Source organism: Lynx rufus, unplaced genomic scaffold, assembly GCF_022079265.1.
Source record: "Lynx rufus isolate CCGP_SWC_20201006 ecotype Redwood Valley unplaced genomic scaffold, mLynRuf1.p SCAF_5, whole genome shotgun sequence".
In the NCBI taxonomy this organism is placed as follows: Eukaryota; Metazoa; Chordata; class Mammalia; order Carnivora; family Felidae; genus Lynx; species Lynx rufus.
The window spans coordinates 27,399,141-27,425,321 of record NW_025814867.1 but is presented as its reverse complement, the minus strand read 5'-3'; the positions used below and the strand labels follow the sequence as shown (position 1 = coordinate 27,425,321).

The 26,181-nt window shown below is 40.6% G+C and overlaps 1 protein-coding gene across 1 annotated transcript in view; it reads right to left on the bottom strand.

The window, feature by feature from the left end:
- The window catches only part of NEK11 (NIMA related kinase 11), a 261,051-nt gene that overhangs the window by 58,786 nt on the left and 176,084 nt on the right, over positions 1-26,181 (bottom strand). Inside the window, exon 13 of the mRNA XM_047099560.1 lies at positions 16,233-16,293. Within this exon, the coding sequence (XP_046955516.1) occupies positions 16,233-16,293 (61 nt within the window). The remainder of the gene's footprint in view (positions 1-16,232; positions 16,294-26,181) is intronic.

Below are 26,181 nucleotides of genomic sequence, written 5' to 3'. Positions count from 1 at the left end.
CAAAATACTGCTAGAACTGATTCATGAATTCCGCAAAGTTGTAGGATATAAAATCAACTTACAGAAATCGGTTGCATTCCTATACATCACCAATGAAGTGACAGAGAAATCAAGGAATCAATCCCATTTACAGTTGCACTAAAACCATAAAATACCTAGGAATAAATCTAACCAAAGAGGTGAAAAATCTATACAATGAAAAGTATAGAAAACTTATGAAAGAAATTGAAGACACAAAGAAATGGAAAAAGATTCCAGCTCCTGGATAGGTAGAGCAAATAATGTTAAAATGTCGATACTACCCAAATCAATCTACATATTCAATGCAATCCCTATCCAAATAACACCAGCATTCTTCACAAGGCTAGAACAAATAACCCTAAAATTTGTATGGAACCAGAAAAGACCTCGAATAGCCAAAGCGATCTTGAAAAAGAAAACCTAAGCAGGAGGCATCACAATCCCAGACTTCAAGCTATACTACAAAGCTGTAATCATCAAGACAATATGGTACTGGCACAAGAACAGACACTCAGATCAATGGAACGGAATAGAGAACCCAGAAATGGACCCACAAATGTACGGCCAACTAATCTTTGACAAAGCAGGAAAGAATATCCAATAGAATAAAGACAGTCTCTTCAGCAAGTGGTGCTGGGAAAACTGGACAGCAATATGCAGAACAATGAACCTGGACCCCTTTCTTACACCATACACAAAAATAAACTCAAAATGGATGAAAGACCTAAATGTAAGACAGGAAGCCATCAAAATCCTCGAGGAGAAAGCAGGAAAAAACCTCTTTGATCTTGGCTGCAGCAACTTCTCACTCAACACATCTCCAGAGGCAAGGGAAACAAAAGCAAAAATGAACTACTGGAACCTCATCAAAACAAAAAGCTTGTGCACAGCGAAGGAAACAATCAGCAAAACTAAAAGGCAACCGACAGAATGGGAGAAGATATTTGCAAATGACATATCAGATAAAGGGTTAGTATCCAAAATCTACAGAAAACTTATAAAACGTAACACCCAAAACACAAGGAATCCAGTGAAGAAATGGGAAAAAGACATGAATAGACACTTCTCCAAAGAAGACATCCAGATGGCCAACCAACACATGAAAAAATGCTCCACCTCACTCATCATCAGGGAAATAAAAATCCAAACAACAAGATACTACCTCACATCTGTCAGAATGGCTAACATTAACAACTCAGGCAACAACAGATGTTGGCAAGGATGTGGAGAAAGAGGATCTCTTTTGCATTGCTGATGGGAATGCAATCTAGTGCAGCCACTCTGGAAAACAGTATGGAGGTTCTCCCCAAAATTAAAAATAGAACTACCCTCTAACCCAGCAATTTCACTAATAGGATAAACATCCAAGGGATATAGGTATGCTGTTTCCAAAGGACACATGCACCCCCATGTTTATAGCAGTGCCACTGACAATAGCCAAATTATGGAAAGAGCCCAAATGTCCATCCATGGATGAATGGATAAAGAAGATGTGGTATATATATACAATGGAGTATTACTCAGCAATCAAAAAGAATGAAATCTTGCCATTTGCAACTACATGCATGGAACTGGAGGGTATTATGCTAAGTGACATTAGTCAGTCAGAGAAAGACAAATATCATATGACTTCACTCATATGTGGGCTTTAAGAGACAAAACAGATGAACATAAGGGAAGGGAAACAAAAATAATGTAAAAACAGGGAGGGGGAGAAAACAGAAGAGACTCATAAATATAGAGAACAAACAGAGGGTTACTGGAGGGGTGGTGGGAGGGGAGATGGGCTAATTGGGTAAGGGGCATTAAGGAATCTACTCCTGAAATCATTGTTGCACTGTATGCTAACTAATTTGGACGTAAACTAAAAAAACAAATAAAATAAAATGGTGAAAACAAACAATATCATGTCCCTCCCATGTGGCCCACATTTAATGACCGACCATGGTATAGGTTTGGCCCATGCACCAATTCCTATAAGTCCAGAACTCCCCATGGGGCTGGGGAAGGATCATCAGGCCTGCATCAATGCACTGTCCTTCCTCTAACTGACACTGCTTCCTTCCCCTCCTGTCCACAGGGCTCTCCTGGGGGCACTCCCAGATAAAGGTCCTGCCTGCTCAACTTTACGTCAGAGGCTGCTTCCTGAAGAGCCCAGGCCATGACACATGGGTACCTGGTTGGCAGGATGTGGGGGCATGAAGGTGGTTCTCTCATTGACTTCAACAAGTTGAGTAATAAATAAGAATGATAATAAATATACAAATGGAACCCTATACTCCCCCCCCACACACACACTTTTGCGATTCTTTCAGAGTACTATTCTGTAGGCACAGGGCAGAAACCGCCAACCAAGGAAGTTGTTGCCAACGGTGCAGCAACAGCTGTGTCTGAGACAAACCCCATGAGGAGGCTGGCGAAGAAAGCAGTCAGGGGGAAAGAAGGTCCAGGAAGGAACAATCTCCAGAGGCTTCCAGTAGGAAGGGAGCCAGGGTACATTCAGATGAGCACTGTGAGCTGCCTTAGTACCCTAAGTCTTAGTACCCTAAGACTCTGTGATGTTTGCCTAAGTTATAAAACTTCTGTGACTCAGTTCCCTCACCTGTGCAAAAAACCTGTACAAAAAGCACTGGTAAAGCTCAAATGCAGCGATTATATAGAAAGGTGCTCTGTTGTTGGTAAAGGCCCAAGGTGGATTTACACCACCTCCCTCTTCCCCATGGCCCCCACCATAGTGCTTTGCACAGGGCAACTTCCCAATAAGTAAATAGCACCCCACTCTCTCCACCAAAATTAAATTAGTCAGAAAAGGTGGGTCAGCTTGAGAAAGAAAACTTGCTAGCCATAGGGGAGATAATAAATACCAGAAGATAGGAAATAAACTTTCTATTTTTACTACATGGTTATTTCACACAACAAATATTCAGCTGAACTGTATGGAAGACTACAAACAACAGGCGTTTGAGGTTTGCAAACGCTTGTTTTCTTTCAACCTTTCAAATGTATCAGAAGAGGCCTCTAATAATAGCACCTATTAGTATAACACAAAAGTTGGGGCGGTGGGAGGGCGGGAAGGGTGTCTGGTTTTTATTTTTTTTATTTATTTATTTTTTAATTTTTTTTAACTTTTTTTTTTTTTTTTTTTTTGAGACAGAGAGAGACAGAGCATGAACGGGGGAGGGGCAGAGAGAGAGGGAGACACAGAATCGGAAGCAGGCTCCAGGCTCTGAGCCATCAGCCCAGAGCCCGACGCGGGGCTCGAACTCACGGACCGTGAGATCGTGACCTGAGCCGAAGTCGGATGCTTAACTGACTGAGCCACCCAGGCGCCCCGGGTGTCTGGTTTTTAAATAAACAATTAAATGTGGATATAGGTTAAGAAGTTTGTGGAAACCCAGACTCTAACTTCTTCAGCTGCGCTTACTCTGTGGAGCCAGAAGCCAGTATTTATGGAGTTTAATTATTCTAAGGGGCCAGGGCCAACGCAGAAAATCCTGGCTTTAGAAACAAAGCCTGCTTTTCTTGTGACGGCAAGACTGACTAAAGTACTTAAGGTGAATGTGTCAGTGCCTCTTTTAGTAGAAACCGATCACATAAGTCATCCATGCTCACTGCAGACAAGTTAGAGAACATGGAAGGGAAAAGCTGCTTAACAGAACCATTACTAACACTTTGGTGTTTCCAAATGCACATACACACACACACACACACACACCCGCGCGCACACACACACGTGTATGTGTGTGTGTGAGTGCGTGTATGGTGAACTACAGTTACACCTTTCATGCAAGTGAATACGTAACTACATCATCGCTTTTAATAAACTGTGAAGAACTTTTTTCTAGAAGATGTACTAGTTCCCATTTCTAGGCATTTATTTTGATTCCAATTTAATTGGAATTCATTAATTAATTAAATTAATTTCACTATTGTAAGAAACACTGCCATGAAAACCCTTGTATATTTATTTATACCACTCTCATCAGTGGGATCATAAATATATTAAAAATTGAATGTGGGGTACCTGGGTGGCTCAGTTGAGTGTCCAACTTCGGCTCAGGTCATGATCTCGGGGTTAGTGGGTTTAAGCCACTCTCTGCTGTCAGCATGGAGTCTGCTTTGGATCCCCTTTCCCCCTACCACTGCTGTCCCTCCCCCACTCACACACACACACTCTCTCTCTCTCTCTCAAAAATAAATATTAAAAAAATTGAATGTGAGGCATTTTTATTAAAAACTTGATTCAATTTATCAAAATTTGTCAAAAATAAGCATTTTGTTTATAAATTCACAGCTGGAAGAGAGTGCTTCTAGCCCAGTGGATCTCAAAGTACAGTCCCTGGACCAACATCGTCAACACTGCTTGGTAACTTGCTAAAAATGCAGATTCTTGGGGCACCTGGGTGGCTCAGCTGGTTAGGTGCCCGACTCATGATCTCAGCTTGGGTCTCGATCTCAGGGTCGTGAGTTCAGGCCCCATATGGGGCCCATGCTGGGCATGGAGCCTACCTTTAAAAAATGCAGATTCTCGGGGCGCCTGGGTGGCGCAGTCGGTTAAGCGTCCGACTTCAGCCAGGTCACGATCTCGCGGTCCGTGAGTTCGAGCCCCGCGTCAGGCTCTGGGCTGATGGCTCAGAGCCTGGAGCCTGCTTCCGATTCTGTGTCTCCCTCTCTCTCTGCCCCTCCCCCGTTCATGCTCTGTCTCTCTCTGTCCCAAAAATAAATAAACGTTGAAAAAAAAAATTAAAAAAAAAATGCAGATTCTCAAGGGGCGCCTAGGAGGCTGAGTCGGTTGAGCGACCGACTTCGGCTCAGGTCATGATCTCATGGTTTGGCTTGTGGATTCGAGCCCCGCGTCGGGCTCTGTGCTGACAGCTCAGAGCCTGGAGCCTGCTTCGGATTCTGTGTCTCCCTCTCTCTCTGCCCCTCCCCCACTCATGCTCTGTCTCTCTCTGTCTCAGAAATAAATAAACATTAAAACGATTTTTTAAAAAATGCAGATTCTCAAGACCTACCTTAAACCAACTGAAGCAGCATCTCCAGGGGTAGGGCGCAGTGAGCTGGTGATTCTGATCTTCCCACTCATCTTCACTGGTGTTTACTACTTCCTGCCTGGAATTCTAGTCATTTGGTTTAGAGATGTTCACACCACTAATTCCTTGAAAATATGAACTGTGAATCATATTCCTGTTTGCACTCTACCACGGTTCTGTGCCAGGAAAGCTCAATAGACACTTCATCACCAAGTGATTTGTAGTTAAATGCAGTCTTACCCATATTTCTAACTTTTTGTGTTAATAACCTTATAGTTCTAAATGAACCAGAAAAGAAATGCTCTGCCCCTGCAAATAGGTGGACTAATTCCCTCTCTTCCAGTGACACAGCTTTACTGACCCAACTAGAAGTGGCCTCAAAAAGCAATTGGTCTGGTACATAATTACTGCCAGAAAGAACAGCTCAATATTGTCCTTTCCAGAACAAGTAGTCTCTAAAGTTCAAATGGCCAAGTTAATTAGCTCATTTACTGGGGTCCAGGAGCAGCCACCTCACCTAGGAAGGCACATGGATGGCCATCTGTGCCACATGCAGTCAGACATACCTAAGAGCATTACTGAGCCCTTCTGGGGCTGGGATGGATGATGGAGGGTCTGTGTCCTGACTACCTCTTTTCAGCTGAATAGAGTGGAACTGGAGTCTCAGCTGAGCACTCAGCGAAGCAGATCCAGGATCATATGTCTTGGTTCTGCACGCAGGCATTCACTCTGCAGAGTTTAACCCCACTGGCTTGGCCCTGGTCCTCTGTCCAGGATAAGTTCGCACCTTTTATTAGAATGTCAATCCTGATGACTGCTGTCCGAAGCAGATGGCTCCCTCTACACACAGCAGCACAGAAGATAAATCGAAAAAGAATTCTCTTGAATCATCTATTCCTTCTGTGAAAGCCAAAAGAGATGTTTCCACAAAACACTGCAAGGGCCATCTCTCCTTCCACATCTCCTAGAACAAGAAAGTTCACTACTACAGTAGATATGCATTATTATCTTTGGCCTCACATTCTTCTTCCCTTGTTCAAAGAATCTTCCACTTTGTGAGACAGAGTCTGGCTCCCACTAAAGAAGCTAAAAATACTGGACGCTCATTCTCCCAGCCTCCCTTATTGTAGGCACATTGTGTAGGCGCATGACCAGCCTCTGCCAATGACAGACATCTTCTGCAGAGTGTCCATCAGAAGTTAGCAATGTCAAGGGACAGAGATCACATGGAATCCATCCAGACAGGGGTAGGGCAGGAGTGGTGGCCACAGCCAGGTTCCCGAGGTGGCAGTGGTAGCCAGTCTAGCAATGATGTGCAATGTCCAGCATTAGTGGCCTTGAGGATTCTCAAGTCACCTTGTGAAAAGGAAATGCATCCTCCAGAGTCAGTCCAGCCTTCAGAGGATTGTGGTCCTGGGTCTGACTATAGCCTCACGAGCGCCACATGAGCCACAACCACCCAGCCAAGCCACTTCTAAATTCATGACCCAAAGAAACTATGAAAAATAGAAAATGATTATTGTTGTTTTTAGCCAAAAAGTTTTTGGGTAATTTTTTATGCAGCCACAGATAAGCAATATAGGCACCGACTTTTATGAAGTATCAGGAAAAGAAACAAATATATGAAGACTGCTTCTGCATTGACCTTAACACCAGTTTTGAAATCCCTGTTGTACTGCAGCTTGGTTGCTTTAGAAATGCTATGCTACTCCGCTCTGGAAAACAGTGTGAAGTTTCCTCAAAAAATTAAAAATAGATCTACCCTATGACCCAGCAATAGCACTGCTAGGAATTTACCCAAGGGATACAGGAGTGCTGATGCATAGGGGCACTTGTACCCCAATGTTTAGAGCAGCACTCTCAACAATAGCCAAATTATGGAAAGAGCTTAAATGTCCATCAACTGATGAATGGATAAAGAAATTGTGGTTTATATACACAATGGAATACTATGTGGCAATGAGAAAGAATGAAATATAGCCCTTTGTAGCAACATGGATGGAACTGGAGAGTGTGATGCTAAGTGAAATAAACCATACAGAGAAAGACAGATACCGTATGTTTTCACTCTTATGTGGATCCTGAGAAACTTAACAGAAGACCATGGGGGAGAGGAAGGGGGAAAAAGTTACAGAGAGGGAGGGAGGCAAACCATAAGAGACTCTTAAAAACTGAGAACAAACTGAGGGCTCATGGGGGGTGGGAGGGAGGGAAGGGTGAGTGATGGGTATTGAGGAGGGCACCTGTTGGGATGAGCACTGGGTGTTGTATAGAAACCAATTTGACAATAAATTATATTTAATATAAAAAATGTAAAAAAAAAAGAAAGGCTATGCTACTAACTTTGTAGAACTTATTAATAGAAAACAAAAAGGTGTCCTTTGGAGATGGATAAATGTTCTTAAAAATCATATGGGAAAATAAATGTCAGAAGATAAGAGCATTTTGAAAAATTAAGAAAATTGGAAGGCAATTGTACTATCAGACATTAAAACATTCCATAAAGGCAGTGTGACTAGAATACTCCGGTACTGACAGAAGATGAAGAAGCTAGAACAGTAGACCAAAATAATCAGAAATGGACAATATCCAGAAGTTTCAATATGACAAAAGGAGAATTTAAATTAAGTGGAAAGGAATAATTCTACTGCTATAAAAATTATGAAAAATAAGACAATAAGAATCCTAGAAGAAAATTTGGGAGTCCATATATATGACTCTCTTTAACAAACAGGAGAGCTAGAGTCTATCAAAACAAGATAGAAAGGGAGTAGTAATATCTTTGTAATTATTTAGCTTAATATATTGAACATTGAATCAGGAGCAAGTAGTAGGAATATTTTCCTCTACATAAAAGAGTATTAGATATTAAATGTCCTAGTAAACACTTTTTACAAAGAAAAGAAGACCTTATTTGTTTAAGAAAAATAATAAAAATTAGGTGTATCAATAGTTCACGTTGTATTAAGAAGGGTGATAACTCAGGCAAATAACACCAAATGGAACCACTTTCCTGAGCAAAGTCCATCTGCTCCTGCCTGTTTCTGCCTCTCTGTTCCTTCTTACCCTGTCCCTTGCTCCTGCAGGGCCTTCATCTTCTCATGGCCAAATCTATGCCTATGTCAGGAATGATATCAGTACCTTCTCCTGGAGGCTTCCTTGATGACTTCTATTCCCCCAAATAAAAGCAATCTCCCCATTTTCTGAATCCTTACTCTTGTATAGTTATTTATGCCCGCCTTAGTTCTCCTCTGAAATGATAAGCCTTTAGTGGCAGGATGCAGGCCTAAGACATCATTGTGACCTAATATCATTCCTCTACAAAGTACTCCGTTGGTGGTCATCGAGAAGACCTGACTGCTGGCTGATCAGTGAGCTAGATCTTGGCAATCAGAGGCTCCTCATCCCTTCCTCTGTCATTGGAATGTTCATTCCATTTGCCTTCCCTGCTCCCAGAGCCTCCTCCAAAGACACAGTCTTGAGACAATGATGTGGTATTGAGACCATCTAGATAGTTAGTACACATGACTAAACCCAGTTAAGACCTCTAATAAATTTTTAAGATTTGGCGGATAGCTGTGGAAATCTAATTGTCTTGCAGCCACTCAAGACAAGCCTTGTATATAAGTTCTCTTGCTTATTAAACCTGCCACCTACCAATCTGGACTGGCCACTCTCTTTCTTCAGTCTCTCCTCCCCTGCCTCGGTGTGGGGCCAGTTTCATATTATACACAGGAAACTCCCAAGGAGCTTACAAACCAACATATATTAACTTGGTGAAATCATAATGTGTGAGTAATAAATGAGTGCATGATTACTGAGTTTCTCTCTTAGATAAATTTGATCACTGGGACTTTTTTTCTAGATAGTAGTAATAGAATGTTCTTTGCTAAGAGTATACTATTAAGAATGAATTATACTATAGTTTCAGGGATTTATTTATATTACAAAGCCTTTTCCCTTCCCCTGTCTGTATCACCACACATCTGCCAAATGAAAGTGGCATGGGTATATTCATGGTAGCAGACACATAGTAGGTTCTCTATAAATTGCCACTAATTCTAAATCTGTTACATCCTTTCAAGGATTAAAGGACTCATAGGAAGTATTAAATTTCTTTAATATATAAACAGAAGGGATACTGGCAAACTGATATTGTGCCTTGTGCACCCACATCAAAATGATTCAAGTAGTTTATGATCCAAAATAACCCTCCCCTCCTCAAATGTAGCGGTTCCAGTGTGCCATTAATGAAGGATAAAACACTATGTTGAAATCATTCTAATTAGTATGAGAAATTCATTTATTTCAAGGTGAAAAACACAACAGTCCAAGGTTAAATGGCTATCAGTCAACTCTACAGTTAACAGCTTAGAGTTTGAAGAGCTTAAGCAAAGAAGTTTCTAAAAGATTCAGAAGCCCTGATGCCTTCTCTGGTCAATATCAGTCACATTGTTTAGTAGAGATTAAGTAGTTATTACCAAGGTTCAATGGAAGAATTGAGAGGTAACAATTTTCAAAAAGCCAAACTGATCAGATATCTGAACACACTAAAGAGTTAGTTCTTAATGGGCAGAAAAGTCATGACGCATCTGTCATATTCTAATTACTTCCGTGACAACATCCAGTTTGGATCTACAAAATAAGCCTTTTTATAAATATAGTTTACCAACGACTTATATCCTTCTGCTGATGACTTCTTTCTCTAGAAGCACAGCCAATTTCACAAACATTTAAAAACATTAAATTTCATATGCTGCCTTGATTCATAATCTGGTTACTAAGAAATATGGAGACATAATTTTCCTTTCTAAGTTCGATGAAGAGGAAGTCAGAAGTCATTTTCTATTCTCACTCAGTAGAGATGGGCCTCAACAGTTACGATAGTAACACCATCTATTGTCTGTGTAATGAGAGCCCATGACCTGTTCATCATCTCAAGTCACTCCTTTCAAAACAACCTCCTTATTGTTTGTTAAAGGTAATCTTTTCTGACCATGTTTAAAAACCACTGGTGCCCTAACCCACAGGATAAAATTCAAGCTCCTTAACCTAGCATGCAAATTATCCATGGGTTTGGCCCTACACAGCCAGGTTTGTTGATCCCTTCCTCACATCTTATATTCCAGTAATACCAAACTTATTAATAGTTCCATGAATATACCCAGTTGTTCATACTTCTGAGCTTTCATGCTGCTTGATCCTTTCCAGAGAATATTTCCCCCTCCAACCATGTGGCAACTCTACTCATCTTTATATTAATTCATCAAAATATTATTGAAAAAATACTATGTGCCAGGCTATATGTTAGACTTTGAGAATACAACAGTAAATAAAATCTTGGGAGGGGCGCTTGAGTGGCTCAGTCGGTTGAGCATCTGACTTCAGGTCAGGTCATGAACTCATGGATAATGGGTTCGAGCCCTGCATTGGGCTCTGTGCTGACAACTCAGAGCCTGGAGCCTGCTTCAGATTGTGTGTGTGTGTGTGTGTGTGTGTGTGTGTGTGTGTTCCTCCCCTGCTTGTGCTCAGTCTTTCTCTCTCAAAAATAAATAAAGATAAAACAATTTTTTAAAAATCTTGTACTGCCTTTGGCACAAAAACAGACACTCAGATCAATGAAATGGAATAGAGAAGCCAGAAATGGACCCACAAACGTATGGCCAACTAATCTTTGACAAAGCAGGAGAGAATATCCAATGGAATAAAGACAGTCTCTTCAGCAAGTGGTGCTGGGAAAACTGGACAGCGACATGCAGAACAATGAACCTGGACCCCTTTCTTACACCATACACAAAAATAAACTCAAAATGGATGAAAGACCTAAATGTAAGACAGGAAGCCATCAAAATCCTCCAGGAGAAAGCAGGAACAAACCTCTTTGATCTTGGCTGCAGCAACTTCTTACTCAAGTCTCCAGAGGCAAGGGAAACAAAAGCAAAAATGAACTACTGGGACCTCATCAAAATAAAAAGCTTCTGCACAGCGAAGGAAACAATCAGCAAAACTAAAAGGCAACCGACAGAATGGGAGAAGATATTTGCAAATGACATATCAGATAAAGGGTTAGTATCCAAAATCAATAAAGAACTTATCAAACTCAACACCCAAAAAACAAAGAATCCAGTGAAGAAACGGGCAAAAGACATGAATAGACACTTCTCCAAAGAAGACATCCAGATGGCTAAGCAATACATGAGAAAATGTTCAACATCACTCATCATCAGGGAAATATAAATCAAAACAACAATGAGATACCACCTCACACCTGTCAGAATGGCTAACATTAACAACTCAGGCAACAACAGATATTGGCGAGGATGTGGAGAAAGAGGATCTCTTTTGCACTGCCGCTGGGAATGCAAGCTAGTGCAGCCACTCTAGAAAACAGTACGGAGGTTCCTCAAAAAATTAAAAATAGAACTACCCTACGACTCATCAATTGCCTACTAGGTATTTATCCAAGGGATACAGATATGCTGTTTCAAAGGGACACATGCACCCCCATGTTTATAGCAGCACTATCAACAATAGCCAAAGTATGGAAAGAGCCCAAATGTCCATCAAGGGACGAATGGATAAAGAAAATGTGGTATATATATATACAATGGAGTATTACTCAGCAATCAAAAAGAATGAAATCTTGCCATTTGCAACTACATGGATGGAACTGGAGGGTATTATGCTAAGTGAAATTAGTCAGTTAGAGAGAGACAAAAATCGTATGACTACTCATATGAGGACTTTAAGATACAAAACAGATGAACATAAGGGAAGGGAAACAAAAATAATATAAAAACAGGGAGGGGGACAAAACAGAAGAGACTGTTAAATATGGAGAACAAACAAGAGGGTTGCTGGAGGGGTTGTGGGAGGGGGGATGGGCTAAATGGGTAAGGGGAATTAAGAAATCTACTCCTGAAATCATTATTGCACTAATTGGATTTAAATTTAAAAAAAGAAAAACTTGTACTGCCTTTATTGACACAGACACAGAAATCAGAAACCTCACCCTCCTCTGTAAAGTCTTCCAAGCTGCACCCCACTAGTGGACCCTTGTCTTCCACTTGCCTTGTTCATTCTGTGTTGTCCTCATCACAGGTGCCTTGTCATTATCAGCCTCCCTGGCTACACTCAGAGTTCATTAAGACAGGGACCTTGTTTTCTTCATCCTCTATGATATTTGGCTTATGTATGTGCTTTATAAACATTTTGAGGAAAGAAAGGAACAGAAGGTGGGGAGATAGGATACACATTTAAAGCATGGAAATTCCATGTTTTAAAAGTATCTGCCCTTGGTGAAATGGCCAAGAATGACTACATTCTTGGCTGTTTCCCCCATGTCCTCATTTCTGGCTTTTCCTGATCTCTTTTTAATTTCTTTTCTTCCTCTCTGTCCTAATTTCACATGGGATCTCTCAACATCCTGTTCATGACTAGCCGTGTCTTGTATACCATGGGAAATTTCAGGGGGGATTTAGGGCTTCAGAAATGAGGTGCCTCCATTTGGGACAACAGGTCCTCTATGTGTGAAAGAAGCACCTAGTGGGTGCTCTCTGGTATCATTATAAAGCTCTGCCCTGGTTTGTCCAGGACTCCACCTGGTAGCTGGGACTATGTCCCAAAGAGGTCTAAAAATCTGACGCCTCACACAGTGCCTTGAACCCACCAGATCTCCCTAAATGTGTGACGCAGATGCTGAGGATGAGGCAAAAATACAATATTGCTTCCAAGGATGCTCAATGACTCTTACATACAGTGCCAAATAGCTCAGCACACAGACAGTATCACATAAAGAGGAAAAAAGTGTAGGAAGAAGCTATTTTCAGTTTAGCTTATAGGCAAGTTCTCTATAATTTTAAGAAATAAAATTTTATTTTATACTTTAGTAATATTTTATTTGGGCTATAAATCGGGGTGGGTGTGCATGGTAAGAATTTCAGGGCTTAATGGCTTTAAAGCTATGGTTCTTAGAATGTGGTCTGGATCTGGACCATCAGCATCACTTGGAAACTTGTCAGAAATACAAATTGTTAGCCATGTACCAGACCTGCATTTTCACAAGCCCTCTAAGTGATTCTGATGCATGCCCAAGTGTGAGAACCACTGGTATAAGGGCTTTAAAATGACCTCATGTATAGAGGATACTAATATACTGAACTTGGAATTCAAAAGGGCACCTTAAAATTCAGGATCTCTAGGGGCGCCTGGGTGGCGCAGTCGGTTAAGCGTCCGACTTCAGCCAGGTCACGATCTCGAGGTCCGGGAGTTCGAGCCCCGCGTCAGGCTCTGGGCTGATGGCTCGGAGCCTGGAGCCTGTTTCCGATGCTGTGTCTCCCTCTCTCTCTGCCCCTCCCCCGTTCATGCTCTGTCTCTCTCTGTCCCAAAAATAAATAAAAAACGTTGAAAAAAAATTTAAAAAAAAAATTCAGGATCTCTTGAAGGTACACAAATGCTAGCTCATTCACTCTCTCTACTTCCCATTGATACAGGCAGGGAAAATACCACTGCCCCTGTTTTATATAGAAATAAAACTAAATCTGGGGTTGGGTTGGGGTAAACCACTGCATACAACATTTTCAGGGCCGCAAAGTTAAAATTTGCATGGTCCAAATAACCAGAAAGGACATTTGCACCTGTTGTTTCTCTTCTCTTGTTGAGGGTTGGGAGAAACTCTTGAAAACATCTTAACATGCTCAACAGGCAACTGGACATTTCCCAAAAGCATAGGCTGATGCTGAATGTGAGCAAAGCCTAGCTCAATTCACAGAGGTGTGTTTCATTTCTGAGTGACAAGGCTTATACTCCGACATATTTTAGTTTAAATTGTCCCTCGTATCCTGTTAACATTCTGACATATATGAACACTATAGTGATTATCGTAGCTGTGAATCTCCCCAAAAACGTAGTTAGAGCAAAACAGGTACTGGCTACCCGAACAGGCTCATCCCCTGTAAACCGCACAAGGATATTTCTTCAAGGCTTCTATGTAATAATGGAAGCCCAGAGTTCGGAAAGTAATAATATTCTCATCTGCAGTGAGGGCCCTGCTGTGAGCACCTCCCCAGACAAGTATTTCAAAAGCATGCTTCCTCATCATCTATCAAAGCCTGATAGCCTTTATCTGCTCTCCTTTCCTGCATACTCTTAGGCATTTAGCTTTCACCTTGTGTCTTCTAAATTGCTTACCACATATCCATCTGTTTCCTCTCTTCTCAAATGAGCTAACATCTCCCACCTGCTCCCATCTTCACTGTTCCCTTTGTCCAATAAGTTTATACCAGCTTTATTCCCTTTTTGTCACTTGAGGGGAGCTCTAGGCAGAGATAAATGCAATTTTTTTCAAGTTTTATTTAAACTCCAATTAGTTAACATATAGTGTAATACTGGTTTCAAGAACAGAATTTAGTGATTCATCACTTACATACAACACCCAGTGCTCATCACAAGTGCCCTCCTTAGTACCCATCACCCATCTAGGCCATCCCCTGCCTACCTCCCTCTATCTACCCTCAGTGTGTTCTCTATAAATGCATGTTTTTGTTCCATGTTCCTAATGCTCATTTTTATAAAATCATACAGTCTAAAAGGGAATTTAGATATCATCTATCCAATCCAGTGTTAATTTCTTTTTTTGTAGTGGAATCTAGCTTTTTCAAGACACAACCTTATGTGTAAATCTAATATATAAAACAGATAAGAGTGAAACTATTTTGGTTGAAGCTGGTAAAGGAGCAGGGTATGCATCTCATTTCTCTTCAAAATATTTAAAAATATCTGTTAAGGGCCTCCTCTGCACCAGACGCTGTGTCAGACTCTGGAAAAACACAGATGAGCAGTGCAGACATGGGTTCTGTTTAGCTGCTCAGAGCCTTGCACACTCTTCCCCAAGGAACTCAATTTGAAACTTTCTGATCGAATCTGAGATCCAGAGAAAAAAGTGACTTAGCCAAAAGAAAGACTTCCTGGTCTTAAAACCACACTTGGGAGCTAAATGTACCTAGTAAGTGTTACTGATGTGCAATTGAACAGATCATACCATGATGATCAGGAGAAAAAAATCCAGGAGCTATGTTATGACTGAAACTTCACACAGAGAAGTGGAATAAGCTACAAAAGGCTATAAACTGTGCATAAAGCTTCTAATAAAACAGTGGTGAATGCCTGCACATCTGAACACTTTATTTTTGAGAGAGGGAGTGAGAGGGGTATGAATGAGTGAGGGGCAGATAGAGAGAGAGAGGGAGAGAGAGAGAGAGAGAGAGAGAGAGAGAGAGAGAGAGAGAGAGAGAAAGAGAAGAGAAATATCCCATGCAGTCTCCATACGGTCAGCGCGGAGCCCAAAGCGGGGCAGGAGCTCACCTGAAGCAGAGTTCAAACTCTCCCAATGCTGGGCTTGAACTCACAAACTGTGAGATCATGACCTGAGCCAAAGTTGGATGCTTAACCAACGTAGCCTCCTGGACACATGATCTTTATTCCTGCCACTCCCTTTTAAGAGATCACTTTTGGTCATGAAATTTAAAACTTTAAAATAAAAACTCACAATCAAATTTCAAAGAAAAAAATCTCAGCCCTTTTCACCAGGGCCTATAGGTATAGCCTCTGCTAGTCTACCAATATTAGGTGTGACAATTTATCATCTAGTGCTAGAAGTTACCAAAACTGGGCTTTTTAGATTCAAGAAAAAGAAGAAAAACTAAGAAATAGGGTTTTATCCTTGAAGCTCAGCAATCCCATTTATCATACAGACAATGCTAAAGAAATTTCAGCTTTGTTTTTCAGACCAAATCACTTCCAATAACTGACTGACCTTCAGAGTGATGGTCACTTGGCTGCATGCCTAAGTGTGACCTGTTTCTACAGGAAGAGTTACAGGTTCCTCTTCCAGGGAACCTGGAAAGCCTGTTATGCACTGCCACTGTTGGATCACAATGGATCACTGAATTTCAACTATTTATTTCATCCTTGGAGACTGGGGATCACTTACACTAAGAAATTTTGAGTTGCCTGGCCCTGTGCCAGACTTTCAACTTCTCTTGGCCTCAGTTTCCTCCTGTATAAAATGAAGACACTGGACTGAAATATCTGTAAGATTCCTCCCAAGCTTTTCTACTCCTTGGATATTCCATTAGAATCAGCACATATCACTACATTTTGGAATCTGAAGCAACTTACCTGGAGAGGTGCAACCGAGGACATTTTCCAAACACCTGACCAGTGCTTCAATATCACTGTCCTGTCAAAACAAGACAGATTTACTTCCATGTATGACGGAAGAATATTTACTGACATAGGAAAATGTTCTTGCTACATTTAGGCAAAACAGAACACACATACACACACACACACAAAACTGGTTGCAAAATTATTTGATGATATGATCCCATTAAAATTTTTTTCATTGAAGTATAATTAATGTACAGTATATTAGTTAATATACATAACTAATATATATTAGTTTCAGGTGTACAATACAATGATTCAACATTTCCATACATTACTCAGTGCTCATCAAGGTAAGTGTACTCTCGACCTCCTTTATCTGTTTCACTCATTGCCCACCCCCCTGCCCCAGCACCTCCCCTGTGGCAGCCACAGTTTTTTCTCAGTATTTAAGAGCAGGTTTTTTTTTTTTTTTGGTCCATTTTCTCTTTGTTGTTCATTTGTTTCTTAAATTCCATATATAAGTGAAATCATATGGTATTGGTCTTTTTCTCACTTGGCATTACACCCTCTAGGCCCATCCATGTTGTTGCAAGTGGTAAGATTTCATTTTTTATGGCAAATATTTTATTGTATAGACATACCACATCTTCTTTATCCATTCATCTATTGATGGACACTTAGGTTGCTTCCCTAACTTGGCTATAGTAAATAATGCTGTAATATACATAGGGGTGCATATATATATCTTTTCAAATTAGTGTTTTCATTTTCTTTGGGTAAACAGTCAGTAGTGGAATTACTGAATCTTCTGGTAATTGTATTTTTAATTTTTTGAGTAACATCCATACTGTTTTCCACAGTGGCTGTACCAGTTTGCATTCCCACCAACAGTGCATGAGGGTTCCTTTTTTCCCCCATTCTCACAACACTTGTTATTTCTTGTATTTTTTATTTTAGCTGTTCTCACAGGTATAAAATGGTATCTCATTGCGGTTTTCATTTGCATTTTTCTGATGATTAGTGATGTTGAACATCCTTACATGTTGGCCATTTGTATGTCTCTTGTAAAACTGTCTATTCAGGTCCTCTGCCCATTTTTAATTTGGATTGTTTGTTGTTTTAGTGTTGAGTTGTATAATTTCTTTACATATTTTGGATATTAACCTCTCATCAGATACATCATTTGGAAATATCTTCTCCCATTCAATAGGTTGCCTTTTTATTTTGTTGATGGTTTCTTCCACTGTGCGAAAGCTTTTTATCTTGATGTAGAATGATCCAATTTTTTACAAGAAAAACACCTGTATGTATATGTATATCTGTATCTCAGTCTCTTCATATCAATCTGTAGATCTATTCCTCTATCTCTCTGATGGGAAGAACATACACTGAAAATGTTAACAGTGGTTTTGACTATAAGGAAAGATTATGGATGATCTTTATTTTCTTCTTGGTGTGCTTAAGTATTTTCTAAATTTTCTACAATAAACAAATATTACTTATTCAATCAACAAAATAGTAAGTAAATGCTACTTAGAATGGGGAAATGGTTTTATAATCTATATCATATATTCAATACATCAAAAATGAAGTGAATATTTTTTTTCCTAGTGAGTGCCTCTACCAGCTCTTCTTTGGAAATGTATGGTCTTCATAGGGTCATAAATCTAAGAATTGTATTTCTTATTTGCCTTAACTCTCAGTGAGAGTCAGATACCCCCCTGAGGGCTACAGGGATCCCAGAACTGTATTTGGCAACAAATATTGTCTCTAATACAAAATAAATATCTGCCCTCTACCCAAGTGGCTAGAAATATCCACAACAGCATCATAATGATCTGGGGAAAAGGAATCACTTAATTATTTTCATATTTGTGACTATACTGAGGGAAGTTAATAATTTATGGCTCATCTGCTCCATTTCAAAACAAGCAACACATTTCATATTGGAGTAATTGTGAATTTTAGAAAAATGTACTATGGTATAATAGACTACTCTAAAATATTACATAAGTGTGTTATTTCATAATATAACAACTGGTGGGATTTGGACCACTTTTTATGAATGTGGTGAAACCCAGGATCATTTCATGTGCTGATGTATAGAAGAGGCAATGATGAAGAAGATATGTCTGGTCAATCCTGGTCAATGAGGCCAAAGCACTAACTAAAGACCTTGGTGTCCAGCCCAGGAATAGGGAGGCAGGAGATCCAGAAGAAGAAAAAACAGATCCCTTCCTTCTTCTGTACCCTTGTGGTCTCCAAACTTAACAGGGACAGCCTTGAGGCAAAGAGGAAACTGGCAGAGACATGCTCTGTCGGAGGAAAAGCAGAGCACCCATTGGCACACACAGGTGATGACACCACTCCAGCAAGCCCGGGTTCTAAGCCTTGCTGCTCTACTAAGTGTGCTGGCCTAGGCCAAGTAGTTTGACTTCTCAGGTCTTAGTTTCTGCATCTATATATGTGAGGCCAACTTGGTCCCCAGGCCAAGCTTCCGGCCAAATGCAGCCACGTGAGTGACTTCAAACAATATCACATGGAAAAGAAGAACTTTCTAGTGAGTCTAGGCAACCCACAGAGTCATGAGACAATAAATCACTGTGTTTTTTTTTTTTAATGTTTATTTATTTTTGAGAGAGACAGAGACAGAATGCAGATGGGTTAGGGGCAGAGAGAGAGAGGGAGACACAGAAGCAGAAGCAGGCTCCAGGCTCTGAGCTGTCAGCACAGAGCCCGACGCGGGGCTCAAACTCACGAGCTGTGAGCTCATGACCTGAGCTGAAGTTGGACGCTCAGCCGACTGAGCCACCCAGGCGCCCCAATAAATCACTGTTTTAAGCCATTAATTTTTGGAGCACTTTGTTACACAGTAAAAAGATAACTGAGATACTAGATAAACTGAGATGGCAGATCATGTACTTTACATTTTTATTTATCCAGCACCCCGCACAGTCCTGGGAACATGACCCATGCTAAATGCTCACCTGCCCAGGTCTCTTCCAGCTTCCATGATTTGCAAGTAAGTAAAACAGAAGACTGGCATCTACTCTTTAGATCATAGTCTACCTCTAGGTGGACAGCAGGGCTCTTCCCACTCAAAATTCATCCTTACTGGGAAAGTAGAGGAAAAAGCATACTACTTCTTAATTCTATGGCCTTAGTCAAGTAGGTTAACATCTCCAAACCTCATTTTCCTTCATTTGTAAAGTGAGGAGAATAATGTCCTGTATCTCACACAGGGCTCTAATGAAAAGCGAATGAAATAATAAAAAGCCTTTAGAACAGGATATGGCTTGTTGAAAATAGTCAATGGGTGGAAGAAGAGAGTTGGGCAGAATGGGATAGGACGGGAAAGGGACAGAGACATAAAAGATTAAAAAGTCCCAATCACTGTGCCTGCCACAGAACATGGAGATTCACAATAAGTATTTGAGTTGAGTGCAAGCAACAGAAACAGCAAGAACCGGAGTCAGGTTGTAGGAAGCATCCAGATGGTTGGGACATTTCAGTTATATCTTCCTAACACAGAGGATAGGGAATCCTGTACAAGGGTGTGGCGAGGGCAGAAATAATTCTAATTCAATTGAATGAATGAATGAATGAATGAATGAATGAATACTAACTTTTACTAAGGTCTTAATATGTGCCAATGTTGCACCAACTTACATGTATTAATTTATTTAAATTCAGCTAAGTGGCGCTATTGTTCTCCCCATTTAATAGCTGAGAAAACTGACACACATACAGATTCCATAATGTGACTAGGTTCATGCAAGTAATAAGAGGTAGAAAGGGTGGTGTGTCTCCAGGGCCTGAATTCTTCTTAGTCACTACGATACGCATATAGTCGAAGGCAGGGCTCCAAACCCAAGCGGAGCTTCACAATATTACTGAAGGAACCAGGGTGTAAATTCATGACAAAGACTCAAAAACAATTCCTTGCTGTTGACTGGAACTTGTGCATTTCCTCACTGTTTCATGATTTAAATTGATCTCTGCCAGAGCTAAGTGGCCTAAGAGAGCGACCACGTCAAGACAGATGCCAAATTACAGTGCCACCAGCCTTCACTCATTTCAGCCAAGGCCAGGAAGCCGACTTTCATATGCTGTGAAAATAACACAACGGTTCTTTTGCTGATGAATTTAGATGCTCTTCAAGTCTCCTTCTCCCATAACCACCAAATCCTCCCTAACAGGAACAGGCCTTCCAGGCATGAGGAACGTCTTGTAAGATTCAGTTCTGAAAAATTGTCCCACAGATTCAAGTTCAGTCAAACACCCAGATTTTATTTTATTTTTTTCAGAAATAGATGCAGTAATTTGGCCAGTGAATTAGAAACTACATCTCGGGGAAGCGGGGGGAGGTAGCTGTTTTGAAAAGGTTAAGTCAGATCTGTAATGTATGTGAGAACCAGCAACACCTGGCCAGTGGCCCCAGAAAGAGCTATGATACCTGGGGCCACCTCTCCTTTTAAACAGTGTTTATAAAGAGATATTAAAAATAATATGTCCTCTAATAATTTACACTTGTTTTTTATTCTGGAAAATACTAGGAAATTATCCAAAGAAAATAAGTATCACCAAAGAACTCATCGCTATGAATGCAACACGCACAAAAATATACACACATATCTCATCAGTGTTTTCTACACAGATCTATCTTTCAGATATTTGAAGTTATAGTGCATATGTAGAGTATACACAGAATACACAGACACCCATGCAGTTTTGTCTGGACTTTCATCCCATGCTATTAAAAATTCTTCAGAAACATAATTTTAATAGCAGCATAATATTGCACTCTAGTGCCATATCACATTTATTTACCCATGCCCCCCTCATTGGACCTCCAGGTTACTTCCGCTTTTCTTTATTTTAAGTAATATTGCAGTGACTATCTTTGGACATACATCATGGCCCCATGTTTAATATTATTTCTTTAGGTTAGAAGAATTATTGAGCCAAAGACTGTAAACATTTAGAAACGGTCCTTTTTTCTCTGCTCTTGCCCTTATCTTCACACTCTCATCCATCCCAAGCAGAGCATTTTCTTCACAATGAGCTACTTCATACTTTGTTTCATCCTCCTCTCATTAAAATTTGCTTTCCCTCAAGAAAAGATATGGTATATCCATTTAAAGCCAAGTTAATTGATAAGGCTCATGTGTTATCTCAGGATATTTGTGTTTCAATAAGGGATATAACCTCATATCAGAGGAATGAATTTCTAATAGCAAAAGTTTAGGCAGCAGAAAGCAAGCATGTCAAAGGAAAAAGTCAGGTGGTATCTTTACAGGGCTGTAAAAATCATACTGCACAGATTCTCATTTAAATATCAGCAAGTTCTGTCTGACTAAATAATCCAGATGATCTCCTCACCTTAGAGCTAGTCATGGTGAACAATTAGTTAGTACAAACACACACACACACACACACACACACACACACACAAAAGGTCACTTCATTACCCAGCTGTATCCCATTCAGAAAACATTTACTGAATACTAGTTATATGCCAAATGTATACAAAGATCAGGGAGAACAGATGAGCCTTATTTAGCCCATGGTTTGAGGACATATCACCCATTTCCATAGATGGAAGGGAAGAGGGCACATGAACTGAGGCCAGGAGGGATGAGCTTGTGTCCCAGAGTATAACAGACCATCCTCTTTCAGCAGGAAATTCCATTATTTCCCGTGCAATACGTTTTCTCCACAATCAGGTGGCTGGTAGGGTCACAGAAGCCAAACCAGGAAACCAATACAAAGGCCCTTTTTTTTCTATTAAAGGAGAAAGAGCCACATATTAAAAGTAAACAAAAATCCAATAACTACACTAGCTACCCTGGCTCAAGCTACCATCACCTCTTGCCTGGACCATGCAACAACTTCCTTACTCCTTTGCTTCCACTGTGGTTTCACTTCAATCCATTTCCCTCACAAGAGCAACTACTGCGTTGCTGTGCACAGAATAAAATCTAGCCCTCTGTGCATAGGATAAATCCTATCATGGCTTTTCCATGCTCTGTGTGATCCAGCTCCTCCTGATCTTTCCAACCTCACTTCTTTCCTATTTCCCTCCTGTTCACTATGCACCGACCACATTGCTCTCTTTTCTTCAAATGCATCAAGATCATTTGCACCTTGGGGCCCTTCTCATTGGCTGAGAACGCTCTTGTGTCACATATTTAAGGGACTGCCTTTCTCATCCTTGAGGTCACAACATTCTGTCACATGCTCAGGGGTTCTCTGAGCACCTATCTGAATTATGTTTCCACCACCACAGCCAGCCCTATCACGGTGCTCTGTTTGTTTTGACTCACTTTTCCAAAGAGAAAATTAATGTTCTGTTCATTATCATGAGCTACATGAGTGCAGAACCATACCTGCTCAGAGCTGGGCACACAGGAAGCAATCCATAAACCTTTTCCAAACATGTTGATGAAAGAAAAGCCACACCAGAACAACAGACAGAATATTCTTGTTTCTACCTCACTGCACGTTTTACTTAAATTCAGAGCTTCTCAATCCTGGGCAAACTTTGAGTGCATCTTCCCCACTGAATTCTTTTGGAGGATTTTATTCGCAGAGCTTCCTTTTGAGCCATCTGACTGTGCAGCTCGTGCTTCAACCTGTCTTTTCTTCTCGCCTCTCAGATGTCTTACCATAGGGCTATTTTCTGACTCCTTCTGAGCTGACCCCAGAGACAGATATGACCTGACAGGCTGTCCCGAAACTGGAGCTTCCTTTGGTGAAATCCTTCTCGTGAGCCTTCTGGGAAACTTCCTGTTGCTACCTTCCGAATGTCCCCAAATGAGGCATGTGGTTTCCAAAGATGACCCCACTGTGGGCCACAGCCTTGCCACCACAGGGTCCACACCACTGGGCACTGTGGGATGTGTAACTGTTAAGGGATAAAAGCCTCACATGGAGCATGTGAGTGTCAGGTTTAGAACTGCTCATCCCAAATTTAGCTTTCTGCTCATTAGTCTCTCAGGCTTTCCTCATTTCATGGTTGGTTCTTCCTGGGGCTGGCTCACTATTCTTCCCAATTACACATTCTAGCAAGCCTCATGTTACTCATCCTACAGACCCTGTGACCCTTGAGGAACTGGAACCTTTACTCCCTGGGTCACAGATTCATCTATTGTGGCCTCAAGAAAACTATCCCTCATCAACTCAGTCTACAAAACCATCCCTACTGCTACTGTTACGAAACATTTGCTGATATTTACCGAAGTATGAGCCAAAGAACTTTAAAATTTTTATTTAAAGTTTATTTATTTTAGACAGAGAGACAGAGACAGAGACAGAGCATGAGTGGGGAATGGGCAGAGAGAGAGGGAGACACAGAATCGGAAGCAGGCTCCAGGTTCTGAGCTGTCAGCACAGAGCCTTAGGTGGGGCTTGAACTCACAAACCATGAGATCATGACCTGAGCTGAAGTCAGACACCCGAATGACTGAGCCACCCAGGCGCCCCTAGAACTTTTTAAAAGGAATCTATGAAAATACGTCTCAGAAATACTGTGTATGATATCTTGGAGATTCACAACTTTCAAGAACATTTTGAAAGCTCTGAAAAGCTCTCTAGTAAAGATTTAAAATCTTGTTTAACACAGTATTTCCTAAACCTAATTGCCCATGAAAGCTAGTTCATTCTGTGAAAGTTGCAGGAACATACTTTGGGAAATCCTCATGTGAACAAATAGATTAACAGAGCCTCCCGTGTTAGTTCATACATTCTAGGATCCCCAAGCGTCTTTACCGAATTCAGTCCTGGGACTTCTGCAAGCTTCCTGTCCTTACTTTTTTGTTCAAGTAAAATTTTCTACTACGAGAACCTCTCTTCTGTTATACATAATAAGCTCCTCTTCACTGGAGGAAAGATTGTTTAGTTATCTTTACTAATGCCTTTAATTTTTCAATTAAAGAATTTCTTTAGTTCTTTGAGATTAAAAAATAATGCCACTTTCCCACCATTGCCCTCAAATCTCTTTACTTAAAACAGTTAGCAAGAACTAGCATTTCAGCTAGTAGATATTTGCATGTAGTTATTTACATCCTGCCACTTCACATTAGAACCAGGATTCTTTAGATTCTGGAGCCACTTCTAGAAAAAGGATGGAGCACAGTTTTGCTTTTTTTCGTCTGCATAGATTAACTGAAAGGGTTTTATACTTTAACTTTACAAACATAGGTCACAGTTACCCAAAGAGTTTTAGGATGAAACTAGAAAAGTATTTTCAGAATCAGTAACTCACATTTGGTGATGGCAGACCTGTATTAAATCTTGTGTTAATTTGAGTATTAAAATTCAATGTGCTTCAATTAATTTCTCACTCTCCCCCTTTTTTAAAACTGAAGTGTAAAAAAAAGAGGTTAGAGTGGGAGAGAGCCAAAGCATAAGAGACTCTTAAAAACTGAGAACAAACTGAGGGTTGATGGGGGTGGGAGGGAGGGGAGGGTGGGTGATGGGTATTGAGGAGGGCACCTGTTGGGATGAGCACTGGGTGTTGTATGGAAACCAATTTGACAATAAATTTCATATATTGGAAAAAAACTGAAGTGTAGTAGACATACAATATTGTATTAATTTCAAGTGTACAATATAGTGATTCAACATTTATATACATTAAAAAGTGATCACCACAGTAAAACTAGCTACCATCTCACTCTCCTTTTAATTGCTGACCTGTGGAGAAAAGCCTAAAAGGGGCAATGGGAAAACAATTAACAGGAAACTGTTGCATGGGGCAATTTCTACCTCACACTTGTGATATTTTGTTTTGTATTCTTGTTTTGTATTCTTAGCAAATGGAGCTCTTGGCCTATCAGCTTTGGAGATGAGGTCTGCAAACATTTGTGGCTGACTGTTCTCAGAGTTAATGTCATTAAAGCAGCCAATGAGTGTCTGGGAAGCAACTAGCTGTTCTTTTTTTATTCAGTAGATACATAGTCCTCTTACCCGATGATTCTCAAATTTCACTGTGTGTAGGAATCATCCAGGGATCTGGTTAAGAATGTTGAATCTGATTCAGTAGGTCTGGTGTAGGGCTGAGATTATGCATTTTAACAAGCTCTCAGTAGCTGCTGATGCTGCTGGTCCACGGACCACAATTTCAAGAGCAAACTTTAACCAACATGAATGTTATGGACATTGAGTTGAGGTAGACTTCTGTAATGAGCGGGCCACGAGGATTGTTCTAGAAAGGTCTATCTGCCTCAGAGAATTCTCTTTTATTCAATTAGTGTGAATGTTACTTTAAGCTGGGAAGAAATGCCATGAGCACCTATTTTGCTAACTCAAGACTTTCTGACTACAGCGCCATTGACATGTTGGGCTTGGTAATTCCTTGTGTGGGGGACCCTGGTGTGCACTTAGGGTGTTTAGCAGTATCCCTGTCCTCCACCCACTACTAGTACCCTCCCTCATCCCAGGTTGTGACAATTAAACACACCATTAGACATTTCCAAATATCCTCTGGAGGGCAAAACCCCACTGTGCTTACATGGAATCACATGGCATCATATTTGTTGTGTTCTATTTCAGAGTAGCTGAGTTTATAGTTTTAATTGACCACAATGTGGATGTAGCTCACAACTCTAAAGTCATCTCCACGAGGGAGAACTATTTAAGTACTAAGACTAAGACATTTCACCTTCTCTGCATGGCTGCAAGAACATGATGCCTTTTCTTTCCTGACATTTAGGATAGTGGGATGTGTGTGTCCAAACATATATATGTATATGCGGGGGGTGGGGGGGTGGGGTGGTGGCGTATAACCATAGAACTTACATTGAAACCACAGATATTAATATATTAGACACATTACAATATATGTTTAAAACAGTAGCAAAATCTCCCCCTTTACTCTTATTTTCATTCAAGAAATACGTGCAGAACTTTGGTGTGGAAAGTATGGTACTAGATATTTTCATGATGAATTAGAGAG